The sequence below is a fragment of the Nothobranchius furzeri genome, chromosome 2, assembly GCF_043380555.1.
Source record: "Nothobranchius furzeri strain GRZ-AD chromosome 2, NfurGRZ-RIMD1, whole genome shotgun sequence".
NCBI lineage: Eukaryota > Metazoa > Chordata > Actinopteri > Cyprinodontiformes > Nothobranchiidae > Nothobranchius > Nothobranchius furzeri.
This window is the reverse complement of record NC_091742.1, coordinates 17303701-17319209: the sequence shown is the minus strand read 5'-3', so window position 1 is coordinate 17319209 and position 15509 is coordinate 17303701. Positions and strand designations below refer to the sequence as shown.

Genomic DNA, 15509 nt, shown 5'->3' with positions numbered 1-15509 from the left:
CTGCTTTAATGAGCTCATCAGTCCTCAATTCAAACATTTCCCATTTAACCCTGGATAGCCTGGTTATGGGTTAGGGTTTAGGGTTGGAGCCTTAACCCTGACATCACCTGTCATGGTGTTTCCTCCTTTATACGGCAGTTTGTTGACAGCCTGCAGCAGCGAATCCTTGGTTGTGTGGGCATTCAGGTGCCACTCTGTCCTCGGGTCTCCGCTGTACTGTGCCAGACCTACAGAAAAACAACACCACACCATCTCTGGTCTCAGATCAACTCTTCCTAAGACCAAAGAACACCTTCTGACCGAGTAAGAACCTCAACAAAATGTAACAAAGTCAAATGAAAAGAAAACCCACGGGAAGAATCAGAAGAATGAATAACTGTGAGACAAACCTGAAGCTAGTTTAATGTTTGGTGTTGTCAGACTTCCTACCGAGGAGATCAGAGCCCTATCTTAACCCACAAACACCATCCCTGTTGAGATGATGAAGCTGACTGTGTGTGAGCAGGACAACTTACCAATCTGGACCGTGTCTGGGCTGATGTCAAAGACACCAACCATGCGAGCGATGAAACTACGAATTAGTTTGAAGTTGGCACGACCAATGCTCCAGGAGCCGTCGACCAACAGCACAATGTCAGCCTTAGCTGAGGTCTTGCACTGATTGTCTACAGAAAGACAGTGGTGGACAGTGGGAGTTAGCAGTGAAATGGTTAACACCTTCAGTTACCTTAATGTGAAATAGAGAGGAGAGACAGAAGAGAAGGACAGGAAGAGGTCACTGAGACAGCAAAGTGTTTTACAGGTTATGTGGCACAACATTTTCAGGTATCATTTCCAAAAGAAGGTTTGTCTTCAAGGTTTTTGTCTCCAGCTCAATGCTCCTTTGGGTTTCAAAACGCTGTCTCACACAACTGCTGCTGCTCCAAATGGGCTCGTTCCTGCTACCGGCACCTTTAAGAGGGAAAAAGTCTGCTTGTCCTCATCTAGACGGTTCTGGACGGCTGGTGACACTCAGACAGAGGCCTGGTTCTCCCAGACTCCTGCCACAAAGTACACATTCTGGACAGAGAAGATAGATGGTTTGAGAGAGGAGTAAAGGAAGCCATCTATGTCAAACGGGCAAAATCAACTTTAAATAGGAGTTTCACCTTTCCAGCACGTATAATACAGCCCTGAACATAATTCCCAAACAGTTGAAGTCTAGGTCACACCCTCATGCATCTACTCAAGCTGTGGTAAAGCAGGGCCACTGCCCAATCACCTCTGGTCCCAAACCCAGCTCGGGGCACTGCCATTAGCCTTTGGCCTGAAGATCTGAGAGAGAGCGTCCAGCGTTGTGGATCAGTGATATAATCAGGTGACTGGCCATGTGATCTCTGAAAGTAATACGTCTGCAACAGAGCCACCTTAGATCTCAATAAGACCAGAACCGTTCAGCAGGTAAGCTAGGCTCTGTTGCTGTTTTCTGCCCTTCTGTGTTCCCGATAAACCTGGCCTTTGTAAACTGTGGTGTTCCACAGGGTCCATTATACGGGCCATGATTGTTTGCTGCCCCGACATTGTTTTGAAGAAGAAGAAACAATCTTTTAAAGAGCGCCTCTCAAGATAAAAATCAGGACTTTCACAAGAATAAAACATTTGAAACTTAAAAAGTGAATAAAAAATAACAAATCGGAAAAAGTAAGTTGTGTGGACCGACTCTTCCCTAGATTTAAAGGTGTGGTTCACTGAAAGCCCTGTTTTAGTGATTATGTCTGGTTCTAACGGGTCACTCTGAGTGTTTCATGCAGGCTGAACATGAAGATAGTCTCCTACACCTATCTCCTGCATTAGCTTCTGATAGATAATAGTCTCCTACACCTATCTCCTGCAGTAGCTTCTGATAGATAATAGTCTCCAACACTTATCTCCTGCAGTAGCTTCTGATAGATAATAGTCTCCTACACCTATCTCCTGCAGTAGCTTTTGATAGATAATAGTCTCCTACACCTATCTCCTGCTTTAGCTTCAAATAGAAAATAGTCTCCTACACCGATCTCCTGCATTAGCTTCTGATGGAAGATAGTCTTCTACACCTCTCTCCTGCTTTAGCTTCAAATAGAAAATAGTCTCCTACACCTATCTTCTGCAGTAGCTTCTGATAGAAAATAGTCTCCAACACTTATCTCCTGCAGTAGCTTCTGATAGAAGATAGTCTCCTACACCTATCTCCTGCAGTAGCTTCTGATAGATAATAGTCTCCTACACCTATCTCCTGCAGTAGCTTTTGATAGATAAGAGTCTTCTACACCTATCTCCTGTTTTAGCTTCAAATAGAAAATACTCTCCAACACCTATCTCCTGCTTTAGCTTCAAATAGAAAATAGTCTCCTACACCTATCTCCTGCATACCTTCTGATAGAAAACAGATGGTGAAACTCTAGGATAGAAAAGCCTGACAGATCTACGTCACACTGTCACTAACATTCATGGACACCCATCTGGGCTCATGACAGGGAAGACTGTTGTTGGTTAAGAGCAGGGGCACCTCCAGAAAATGTTGATAGGGTTGGCCAGACTGGGCCAAAGAAATTTATGGGGTGGCACATCAAATTCGTCCTCTGGGAGAGTTTAGCCTGTGGATTGCTCCTTTATTCGTGTTTATTTTAAGAAAACACTACGTATTCAAAACATTTAACTTAAATTTCAGAAACATAAACCTTTCAGTTATTTAAAATGTTAGTTAAATTTTTATTTTCAAATGTGTTTTTTTATTTAGATTCACCTGTTGCTGTATTCACAAAAAACTATGGAGATAAAAGAAATAAATGTAATGGTGAGCAGCAGAAACGTGTATTTTTTTTATTCTGATTTTTTCTTTGCTCATTAATTGTATTATTTTAATTTTGTTTTACAATTATGTCTTGAATAAATAAGTCGATTTATGATTTGAGTGAACAATAATATGATGTATTAACACTGGCTTTTGCTGGGAGGAGCAACAATTTTCTAAGGGTGGCCATGACCATCCCTGGCCACCCCTTGGGGGCACCATTGGTTTAGCATCCAGAAAACAGCAGAGCATGTCTCAGCTAGTAGAAGCTAACTGTTAGCATTAGTAACTCCACCATACAGCAGAACTCCTCCAGGCTTGTGTTATTTGTGGAGATAAAACATCAACGATGCAGAGCAAACAGTCAGTGGTAGGGTTGTGTTGCTGTTAGCCAATCAGAGAAGAGATGTTCACATATCAGGAAGTAAGAGTCCACATCCTGTCTCTGAAGCGCTCCTCTGATGTACATTCTGCTAGTTCCTGAAACTGGCACATCTGAGTATTTTTCCCCAGAGTACAACTTACAAGGCATTCGTTCCCACTGTAAGCTCTTTCAGCTGTCTGTCATGAGGGAAGGGTCCGGAGATCAGTACTGCTTCACCTGCAGCGCCATGGAGAGCAGCCCCACCCCTCCTCCATCCCCGCTGCAGTCAACACAGCTGAACAGATTCAACACAGAAGACAGCTGCCAGTCAGTCGGGGAACGCAGCCCTGTGCTGACGCTCCACGCTGCACTGAGACAGCGCTGTGGAGGTTACTTTCTATAATTGATAACCTGGTTGATTTCTTTATTAGAAGAGCTTGAGGAGCTCCAGAGGGAGGTTGGCTGAGGTGTGGCCTCAAACTTGTAGATTAGCTCAGACGAGCTTCGTTAAAAGAGCCGATAGATCATCTTAGATGGCTTTCCGTAAGTAGAAGAGCTTCCGGTTGTTCTTGATAGCTTAAAAGCTCTGTTAAACTGCTTAAAGTAGACTGGTGCTGATGCTCCATGTGAGTTCAGAGGCACTATTTAACCAGCGTTTGGGTTTTGGTAAACCAGGAGTTGGTGTGTGTATAACATCTGTTCAGTTTACGTCTGGTTTGGCTTTAGTCCCGCTAAGCTCATCAGTTGGGACACAGCTTCATGATTCTTGTCATTTATTATCATTTAGCTGGTTAAGTTACATCAGTTTAAGACCTTACTAGTAGTGGTAGTGCAGCCCGAGAGCTTGGTTCTAGTTTAATTCAGAAGAAGTCTCATAAAACATTTTCCATTTGTTAATAAAAACCTTATTTTGCACATTGCACACCCCTTATGCTGCACTGTCCTTCCACCGGGTCGTAACTCTGACTAGAGACACTCGTACCAATTACACGAGTGTTTCATGCCTTTAAATGTCCCGTTTGATTCAGTTTTCCTGATTTATTATTTTACTGCACAATATTTAATTTCACACTTCACCTCCTCCTGTGAGTGCGCCTAGGGCAGCTGTGGCTAGTGTAGCTCATCACCACCAGTGTGCTAATGACTGGTGTGTTAAGTGCCTTGGTGGGTTATAGGACTCTAGTTTTATTGCACAGCTGTTTGTGTCTGAGAACAATGAATAAGCCTCCTTGACCTGTGACTGAACAGCAGCTACTGTAGAACCACCTGGAAGATCATCTAGAATGTTCAGGGACAACTCGCTCGTTCTCACCTCAACTGAGGAGAGTTGTGTCAAACAAAATCTGGGTTTGTTTATTGGGCTGATGCAGGTCAAGGAGACGGGCCGAGTCGAGAACACTGATCATTCCAGATAAGTCAGCGTTCTGACAACATTTAGAGCTGAGAAGATCAAAACTGCACAGCGATGATAGCAAAACAGCCACCAGCTTTTACCAGAAGGATGGAGAAGAGGAGCTTCATGGTCTTCCACAAGAGTAGTCTTCTCCTCCCCTGCAAGAGGAGAACTCACACCTCCATCAAACATCCCAAAGACAGAAACGGAGTACTTTGTTCCTGCCCTGCAAAAAAAAAAGAAAAACACAGAAAATGTGTGTGTGTGTGTGTGTGTGGGGGGGGGGGGGGGGGGGTCTGAAATAGAAATGATGCTGAGAGAATACCTCAGAGGTTTGTTTCCTCACAGATGATAGTCATTTCTGGAAAACTCTTCTTCACAACATGACATCATCAGCAGCTTACCTGAGCTCCTCCAAGACCACGGTGTTATCATATGGGCCAACCAGGAGCTCTCCCAGATCCACATCATTCCCTGTGGGGTGAAAGGACACCTTGTAGCCCCTAACATCTCCAGGTGCGTGATCCCAGGAGACCCTGAAACTGGTCTTGGTGGGTTCTGAGGTCTGCAGGTTCCTGGGAGCCTTGTAGGGTGATACTAGAATAGAAGAAACCAGCAAGAACGTCAGGACAAACATGTTCAGAGTTCATCTCCACCAAGTTCAAATCCTACAGAAGGTTCTTCATCAGCCCATAATAACCCGGGCTACTACTGTCAGGTCCATAAATATTGGGACATCGACACAATGCTAACATTTTTGGCTCTATACACCACCACAATGGATATCAAATGAAACAAACAAGATGTGCTTTAACTGCAGGCTGTCAGCTTTTATTTGAGGGTATTTACATCCTAATCAGGTGAACGGTGTAGGAATTACAACAGTTTGCATATGTGCCTCCCACTTGTTAAGGGACCAAAAGTAATGGGACAGAATAAGAACCATAAATAAATGTATACATTCCAATACTTGGTTGCAACTCCTTTGCAGTCAATTACAGACATAGACATCACCAGACGCTGAGTTTCATCCCTGGTGATGCTCTGCCAGGCCTCTACTGCAACAGTTTTCAGTTCCTGCTTGTTCCTGGGGCATTTTCCCTTCAGTTTTGTCTTCAGCAAGTGAAATGCATGCTCAAATGGATTCAGGTCAGGTGACTGACTTGGCCATTGCAAAACAGTCCACTTTTTTCCCTTCAAAAACTCTTTGGTTGCTTTTGCAGTATGCTTTGGGTCATTGTCCATCTGCACTGTGACGCGCCGTCCAATGAGTCCAAAATCTAATGAGTTCTGAGGCATTTGGCTGAATATGAGCAGATAATATTGCCCGAAACACTTCAGATTTCATCGTGCTGCTTTTGTCAGCAGTCACATCAATAAATACAAGAGAACCAGTTCCACTGGCAGCCATACATGCCCACGCCATGACACTTCAAGCACCATGCTTCACTGATGAGGTGGTATGCTTAGGATCATGAGCAGTTCCTTTCCTTCTCCATACCCTTCTCTTCCCATCACTCTGGTACAAGTTGATCTTGGTCTCATCTGCCCATAGGATGTTGTTCCAGAACTGTGAAGGGTTTTTTAGATGTTTTTTGGCAAACTCTAATCCGGCCTTCCTGTTTTTGGGGCTCACCAATGGTTTACATCTTGTGGTGAACCCTTTGTATTCACACTGATGGAGTTTTCTCTTGATTGTTGACTTTGACACAGAAAAGCCTACCTCCTGGAGAGTGTTCTTGATCTGACCAACTGTTGTGAAGGGTGTTTTCTTCACCAGGGAAAAGATTCTTCGGTCATCCACCACAGTTGTTTTCCGTGGTCTTCCGGGTCTTTTGGTGTTGCTGAGCTCACCAGTGCGTTCCTTCTTTTTGAGAATGTTACAAACTGTTGCTTTGGCCACGCCTACTGTTTTTGCTGTCTCTCTGATATGTTTCTTTTGTTTTTTCAGCCTAATGATCTTGATAGTTGACAGCAAAAGATTCCAAATGCAAATAGCACACTTGAAATGAACTCTGGACCTTTGATCTGCTCATTGTAATTGGGATAATGAGGGAATAACACACACACCTGGCCATGGAACAGCTGAGAAGCCAATTGTCCCATTACTTTTGGTCCCTTAACAAGTGGGAGGCACATATGCAAACTGTTGTAATTCCTACACCGTTCACCTGATTTGGATGTAAATACCCTCAAATAAAAGCTGACAGTCTGCAGTTAAAGCACATCTTGTTAGTTTCATTTGATATCCATTGTGGTGGTGTATAGAGTCAAAAATGTTAGCATTGTGTCGATGTCCCAATACTTATGGACCTGACTGTATGTCAGAAAAATACAATAAATATCAACCAATCAAGTTTTATTTGTATAGCAATTTAAATGCAACAGTGTTGGCCAAACATTAAAACTTAATACAATAAAATGACAACAGTCGATTAAAAAACATAAAATAAGCATGAAAATCTAAATCAGACACAAAGAGTGATAAAAACAGGACCACCCTGTCAGCCCAAGTGTTAAAATCTTTGGAGTAAAAGTTAGTCTTCAGTAAACTTTTAAAAACAGCAACAGAGGAAGTCTGCCTAATGGTGACTGGTCACATATTCCAACGAGTCGGCGCCGCCACTGAGAAATACCTAAACCTCCTCTCTGTAGTCTCACCCCAGGGACATTCAGTCTAAGTTGGTTAACCGACCTCAGTCCACGAGATGGAGCATAATGCACGAGAAGCTCAGAGAGATAGACCAGTGCGAGGTCATTGAAACATTTATAAGCAAGAACCAAAATCCTAAATGGCGCACGGAGACTAATTGGGACTCGGTGCAGAAAGGCAAGAACTGGAGTGATGTGATCAAATCTGCAAGTGCCAGTCAAAAGATGGGCTGCAGCATTCTGAACTAGCTGCAACCTAAAAACACACCTTTGATTAATGCCGTGGTGAAGACTACTGCAATAGTCTAAACGAGAAGTTAATGCATGTATGAGCTTCTCCAAATTGTACTTGAGCAAAAACAAAACGTCATCTTGTAAAGGTTTCTCAGCCGAAAAGAGCATAATGAACATTACTGAGTTGTAAATCAACATTAGGCTGATAATCTACCTTAACAGCCAGGTTCGACACCACATCCTTTGAACCCTTTGAAAGGCCATTCACCAAAGACTGAGGATATCCAGGAGAGCCACTCGCCAGTATGATTAGCTCAGCCTGTACTCATCAGCCTTCGAATGAACTGTTTCTGCGTCGTCTCCACTGTAATCTGTTATGTAATTGCTCAACCTTAATTCTGTCTTCTCCTTTTAGCTCTAAATTATAATTTTATCTGTGCACATTTTAACTTGTGGTCTCATGCTTGTTGTTGAGTCATTTCATGCTAATTGTAAAGCACATTGACTTGCCCCTGTGTTTGAAATGTGCTCTATAAATAAAGCTGCTTTGCCTTGCCTTGCCTCAGTCTGACTCCTTAATCTGCAAGAAATTACAGCTCATCCAGTCCTGAACCTCACGAAGGCACAATAGAGCTATTTCCTTAATTTTAGTGGAGGCATAGACCTGACAGTCATCAGCATAAAAATGAAAGTCAAGGCCATATTTCTTTTAAAAAGCATCAACTGGGAGCAAGTCTAGATTGAAAATCATAGGGGCCGAGTACAGTCTCGAGGATAAGGTCCCTGTGGGACCCCATATTTAAGAAGAGCATCACTCGAGCTAAAACTTCCAATCCTAACCGTCACATCCCTATCTGACAGATAGGAGCTCATCTAAAGGAGTGCTGAGCCTGTGATACCAATACACTTCTGAAGACAATCTAGAAGAATTGCATAAATAAACGAGTAAATAAATAAAAAGCAGATTTTAATCAACTGTACATAAAAGTCTGGTGGGCGAAGTTTTCCCTCCGGTCACACTTTATAGCGTGACAAATGTAAATTTATTTAGATGTGATGATTCCATATAAATATGAAATATCAATTTGATCTTTGAATGTTTAATCAGAAGATTATCATTACTTTTACTTGTTCAGGGACCATAAACACACTTCGTATTAATCCAGACAGAGTTAGTATGTAGTTAAAAAGACTGGGGGATGTCATGTCCAGCAATGGTCAGTTTAGGTACGGTCTGACCTTTCACCATCTATTCAACATCTGGTCAGAAAGGAGACACAACATTGCATGTGTTCCCTTTAAATGAGCCTGCCTTCATACCAGCTGGGGCTCACAGACTCTGCAAGTCTGAAAGATAAACAATAACTTTCTTTCCCAAGGTCCCATCTGTCTGCCTCCACAGAAGACTCCAACTCCAGTGAATCAGTTGCTAAATTCAAGAATGATTTACTAAATCAATATGAACTTCTTCCATGATTTATAATCTAGATAATCATCAAATAAATATTTGTTCATAACTACTTATAATAATTATAGTATAATGAAATGCTTCATTAATCTGTGCTCACTGAATGGATGTTATGTTATGTGTCTACTAGAACCTGCCATGTGTTCAACATGTTTTGACAACAAGGTCCTCACACCTGCACTCACACAATAACAAGTATGGTTAAGTTAAACTCCAACACATAACTTGCCCTTTTAACCAGTCAGAACATCCGGTATCAAAGGTGTGTTTCTGAGTTGTCTTGGTAACATCTCCCAAGCTGTCAGCCTTTGATTGGCTGTGCAAATCATAACATCAAAACCTTAAAATTGGATCATCCTGAGTGATTCGACAGTTCTAGAGAATCGCTCAGACCGGCCACCTGTAGTAAACCTCTTTAAACATCAAAGGTTTTGACACGTTGTCAAAACATTTTTGCACCTACAAAGCTGATGAGCAAAAAGTTCCTGCAGAAACAAAGCTGATATTGTTAGACTCCTTAAGAGTCTGCCAGATGCACGGTTCCATCCAGCTGTTGTGGCCTGAGACATCTTTGGACTGAAGAGTCGGTACCACGGTATTCTACAGCCCTACGGTGCCAGAGGTCAGCCGACCCCTGTGACTTTCGGATCCACCAAGAGGGTCTCTCCAAAACGGGTGAAGTAGACATGACAGATTGCGTTTGATGTTCTTCTGATGATAACAACTTTATAGCTTAGAGCAAACCAAATTATTTTCACCAGAACTCAGCTTACTTTGATAAGGAAGCTCTGACTGACATCGCATTCACACATAGGTTCGTTCCTCACGTTTAGTTACTTCCACTCACAGTAAATGCTTAGTTAATTAGTCATGTTTTAAAGTGTTTGCAAAGTAAATTCTTACTTTTATAAACCTGACTCTTTCTTGAAGTAACACAAAGTATGGTTGATCACTGAAAAAGCAAAGAACCTAGATCTTCTGAATAATTACAATAAAGACCTAGCAGGTTAATATTTTATATTTATATAGAATATTACATCTTCCTGGTTATAACAAGTAAAATCATCAAATTTGCCTACGCTACAGGGAGATACTGGGACCCTGGGGGAGACATTTGGGGAAGCTCTGGGACACTGGGGAAGACACTGGGAGAGACTCTGGGACGTTGGGGGAGACATTGGGGGAGACTCTGGAACATTGGGGGAGACTCTGGGACACTGGGGAAGACACTTGGGGAGACTGGGACACTGTGGGAGACATTGGGGGAGACTCTGGGACATTGAGGGTGACTCTGGGACGTTGGGGGAGACTCTGGGACGTTGGGGAGACATTGAGGGAGACTCTGGGACATTGGGGGAGACATTGGGGGAGACTCTGGGATACTGGGGAAGACATTGGGGGAGACTGGGGCACTGGGGGGGAGACACAAGGGAAGATGCTGGGAGAGACCCTCAGATGCTGGTGGAGGTTCTGGGACCCTGGGGGAGACTGGAGAAGACTCCGGGACGTTGGGTGAGACATTGAGGGAGACTCTGGGAAACTGGGGAAGACACTGGACACTGGGGGAGACATTGGGGGAGATGCTGGGAGAGACCCTCAGATGCTGGGGGAGACTCTGGGACATTGGGGGAGAGTCTGGGATGTTGGGGGAAACATTGGGGGAGATTCTGGGACACTGGGGGGAGACATGGGGGGAAATGCTGGGACAGACCCTCAGACGCTGGGGGAGATTCTGGGACCCTGGGGGAGACTGGGGAAGACTCTGGGACGTTGGGGGAGACATTGGTGGAGACTCTGGGACACTGGGGAAGACACTGGGGAGACTGGGACACTGGGGGAGACATTGGGGAGATGCTGGGAGAGACCCTCAGACGCTGGGGGAGACTCTGGGAGGTTGGGGGAGACATTGGGTGAGACTCTGGGATGTTGGGGAGACATTGAGGGAGACTCTGGGGCGTTGGGGAGACATTGGGGGAGACTCTGAGACACAGGGGAAGACACTGGGGGAGACATTGGGGGAGATGCTGGGAGAGACCCTCAGACGCTGGGGGAGACTCTGGGACGCTGGGGGAGACTGGGGAGACTCTGGGATGTTGGGGGAGACATTGGGGGAGACACTGGGACACTAGGGAAGACACTAGGGGAACCCTCAGAGGCTGGGGGAGACTCTGGGACGCCGGGGAGACTCTGGACTTGTCTCTACTGTCTCCTCACAGACACATTAAAATCAGCAGCTCATGATCTCTGAACACTGACAGCTGTTATTTGTGGACGTCTCTGCAATGTGCTGTCCCTCAGAGGGCTGAATTATGGACCAACGTACGTGTGGTTCCTACTCCTTGCCTTGCTTTTCCTTCCCCACGCTTGTAGATGGGTAGAACCGTGATGCTGTAGGTGGTTAGGGGTTGCAGGCGCTTCAGGATGGTGGACGTGGCTGTCCCGCTGATCTTCAGGACCACCTCTTTGCCTCCAGCCCTGGGGACATACTTCAGCCTGTAGTTGACCACATGTCCTGGAGCTGGAGTCCATGTGACCTTCATAGTCCGCTCCGTCTCATCTGACACCGTCAGGGTTTTAGTGGCGGCAGAAGCTGGAAACACACCAGAAAACTCAGGAGGTTCAGCTGATTCACAGAGTCCCTCCTCTCTGTCCTGGTCCATTTTCTAATGTCCACATGTCCTCCTGGGGATATCGGAACTATAAATTACAAAGCTAAGCTTGTTGCTGCTGGGGTGAGCAGCTAGTGGTAAATAAAGCAAGAGGACATGTCTTCCAGGGACTGAAGGCTGCCACGTTTGTTATAATTAAAGTTTTTCAGGACAAAGCAGCAACAGGGACACTTACCTTCTGTGGTCTCCGACCCGCTGAGGACATCGCTGTCCCTGTAGCCATAGGTAGCTACCACAAAGACTTGGTACAGTGTCTCAGGACTCAAACCCTCCAACACTGTGGACGTCATGTCTCCAGGCAGGTTTTTCTCTCCAGACTCATCCGAGAACACAGACTTCCATCTAACTTGATACGTTCTGACCTTCCCAGGAGATGCTGTCCAGGAAGCCATAAAGCTGGTGTCGGTGACGTCACTGGTGACCAGGTTGCTTGGGGAACCCACCTCTGGAACCAAAGGGTTCGTGAATGTAGAGAAACCATTTCACAATCATCTTGTTGATCATATCGGTTCAGTAAAAGGAAAACTATCTGAGTTTGTAAAAGTGTCTGCATGAAGTCTTCAGAGGGAAGTCCTGAGAGCTACTGCAGTTTAAACAGAACCAAAGGAGCAGCTCCTCATGGGGAACAACCCTCTGGAGATAGTTGAGGGGAACCAGTGGTCTCTTTGGTGCATTACAGTAGTTCCACCTCTAAGGTTCAGATTTCACTTTGAGTCAGGGTGGGGTTGGCCATTCTGGTCTGGAGCTTCAATTCACCAGGAACCTATTCATGATGTGACATTGGGTTAGTCTGATTCTAGCAGACTAAAGGAAATGGAGCCCTAACTGCTGGGATGGGATCCAACAGGAGCCAGTGATTGGACTGTCGGGAATACTGATCCAGCCGTGGTTCCTCTCATTCCTTTGGAAAAAGCTGTTCTCCATCACATCACACTAACCTTACGTTCAGCTCCCCTGAGATGCTTCAAAATGAAACTATAAGATGATCATCTGTAATTGATTAGTTAAAAAAGTTCATCTCCTGAGCAGCTTATTGGCTTAAGTTACATTCATTCATTCATCAGGGAGTCCAGGAGCAGGTGTCTGTCAGTCCCCAGGTGAGAAGTGGGGCTACACCTGGACAGGTCCCCAGACCATCACAGTGATGCACAGTGGTGCATGCCTCGTATGGAATCCTAGATTTCACACATCAGCAGATTTCATCTGCCCCGTGTTTCAGACCGGGTTGGCACGAGGAGGAGTTTTCCATTTTAGACTCCCATGATCCGTATCTTCTGGCTATAAACGAGGCCCTGGAGACGCTTAACAGCAGCTCTTACTGCAGGAGGAGAGTTTTTACCAGCAGTAGGAGTGAGCTCACTGGTTTTACTGAGGAGCTCAGCAGATCTGGGCCAGAAGCAGACTACCTCACACTAGAACTACTCATGACTGCAACATGTAACTGCACTTCTATCTTACAGCGACTGTAGCTGTTGGGCTGCTGTGTAGATTCATCTTCATCTCCTCACGCTTAGACTACTACAGCTCTATTTTCACGTGTCGGAGCAGAACCTCCCTGAACCGTCTACAGGTGGTTCAGAATGCCTGTGCTCGGCTTCTGACCAAGTCCTCCAAACACACCCACATCACCCTGCTTCTTTTCCAGCTTCATTGGCTGCCAGTCAACTTCAGGGTTCATTTCAAGATCCTGGTTCTGGTCTTTAGGGCCTTACATGGACAAGCACCATCTTACATTGGTGATCTTCTTAGTCCCTACACCCCCAGCAGGTCCCTGAGGTCCAGTGACCAAAGCCTACTGGTTGTGCAGCACCAGGCTAAAGGTCAAAGGTGACAGATCATCTGCTGCTGTGGCCCCCAGACTCTGGACCTCTCTCCCCCTGAGCCTGAGATCAGTGGGCTCAGTGGTCTCCTTTAAACTCACCTGTTCAGGTTTGGTGGGACGTTCATCTCCACCCTCTCCTTGTTCTGCCTTTCCCAGATCCACTGGTTTCCACTTTCCTGTTCACTTTCTCTCCCTTTCCTTACTTTTATCACAATTTTTATGTTTTTCTCATTCTAAACATATTTAATCATTTTTATAAATAATTGTAATACTTAAACTGTAGACAACAACCCGAACCTCCATCTGATGATCGTGGCTTCCTGGACCTCCAGGTGCTGCTCTGGACCAGCAACATGAAAGATCAAGTAATTTCAATCAAATAATGACCCTGACCTGGACCTGGACCTGGTCATGGGAACTAGACCAGAAATCTATCTGTACACGTTAAAGATCTTGTTCTGTTTCCATGAGCAAAGAGTAGAACCAGGAGGTTTTGGAGGATTGGGTCTTCCACTGACCTTCTAGAGTTGTCGCAGAGCCGCTCACAGGTAAGCTGTCTCCTTTAGCGTACTGAGCAGAAACCTTGACTTCATATCGGGTCAGAGGGGTGAGGTGGGGGAGGAGGGCAGACAGGGTGTCCCCAGGAACAGACATGGACACGTAATGTCCATCAGAGTCATCTTCTGGCTTGAACTGGACTAAAAAAAACTCTACGTTGTCAGCATCAACCTGCCACGAAGCCCTGAAGCTTCTGGGTTGGACTTGAGAGAAGGTGAGAGCCTTTGGTTGGATCAGTTCTGTAGGAGATTAAAGAAAAGCTTTGAGTGATATGATGCAGACATTTAAACAACACATTCAGTTAAAAACCAGCTCCATCGTCATCTTCTCCATTCATCCGGAGAAGCTAAAGCAGCTCCTTAATGGTAGAGGAATTCCAGAGTTATCACTCAGAAACTCATTTACTCACCAGGAGCCTCAGTTCCTTCCTAAAACTCAGCAAGCAGAAAAGTTTACTTACCCAAACTAATTACTCAACCTCTACTGCTGCTGCAGCTTCTGCTTCATAAACCACACCTATCCTAAAACGGGCTCTGGTGTTTCTGGATCCCAACCCACCTCCTACACACCCACCTTCTACCATTACTGGTCAATGCAAACTCCTTTAGAAATATTCTGTGTAACCATGGCAACAGAGAGGTCTAGGAAGCACTGAGAATGAGACACACTGGGGGGGGGGGGGCAGATGCACAGCAAAGCGTTTTTCTGCCTCCGTTACTGCAGGTGAGCTGTGAGGGTGAGTCTGAAAATAAAGGCACAGGAGAAGATGGGGCCTTGCTGGGACGATTCACATTTAAAGGAACATTTAGTCCATCATTTCTGTCAAGAGCCCAGGCCAATCCTGAGGCAGACAGGTAACGCCACCCTAAAGGTACAGTTCATTGAAAACCCTGTTTTAATGATTATCTTTGGTTCTAACGAGTCACTCTAAGTGTTTCATGCAGGCTGGACATGAAAATAGTCTTCTACACCTATCTCCTGCAGTAGCTTCTGATAGAAAACAGTCTCCTACACCCATCTTCTGCAGTAGCTTCTGATAGAAAATAGTCTCCTACGCCTATCTCCTGCAGTAGCTTCCGATAGAAGATAGTCTCCTACACCTATCTCCTGCAGTAGCTTCTGATAGAAAACAAACGGTGAAACTCTAGGATAGAAAAGCCTGACAGATCTACGTCACCCTGTCACTAACATTCATGGACTCACGCATCTGGACTCACGACGGGGAAGCTGTTGTTGGTTTAGCGTCCAGGAAACAGCAGAGCATGTCTCAGCTAGTAGAAGATAACTGTTAGCATTAGCAACTCCACCACACAGCAGAACTCCTCCAGGCTTGTGTTATTTGTGGAGGTAAAACATCAACGTTGCAGAGCAGACAGAGTCAGTGGTAGAGTTGTGTTTCTGTTAGCCAATCAGAGGAGAGATGTCCACATTTAAAGAAGTTAAACTCCAGATCCTGCCTCTGAAGCTACCTTCTCCTCCAGCTGGCTCGTACATCCTGATTCAGGAACATCTGAGGCCATAACGGCTGCAGGTGCAC

The 15509-nt window shown here is 45.1% G+C and overlaps 1 protein-coding gene across 7 annotated transcripts in view; it reads right to left on the bottom strand.

Moving 5' to 3' along the window:
* col12a1b (collagen, type XII, alpha 1b) overlaps positions 1-15509 on the bottom strand; it is a 126175-nt gene that overhangs the window by 96063 nt on the left and 14603 nt on the right. For 5 of the 7 annotated variants that reach the window (XM_070544698.1, XM_070544682.1, XM_070544687.1 and 2 more), the window contains 7 exons: positions 13933-14211; positions 11768-12037; positions 11247-11513; positions 4974-5166; positions 4671-4795; positions 516-665; positions 108-227 (listed from right to left, as the gene is read on the bottom strand). In XM_070544698.1, the coding sequence (XP_070400799.1) occupies positions 108-227; positions 516-665; positions 4671-4795; positions 4974-5166; positions 11247-11513; positions 11768-12037; positions 13933-14211 (1404 nt within the window). The remainder of the gene's footprint in view (positions 1-107; positions 228-515; positions 666-4670; positions 4796-4973; positions 5167-11246; positions 11514-11767; positions 12038-13932; positions 14212-15509) is intronic. The other 2 variants (XM_070544720.1, XM_070544709.1) reach the window with 1 other exon arrangement.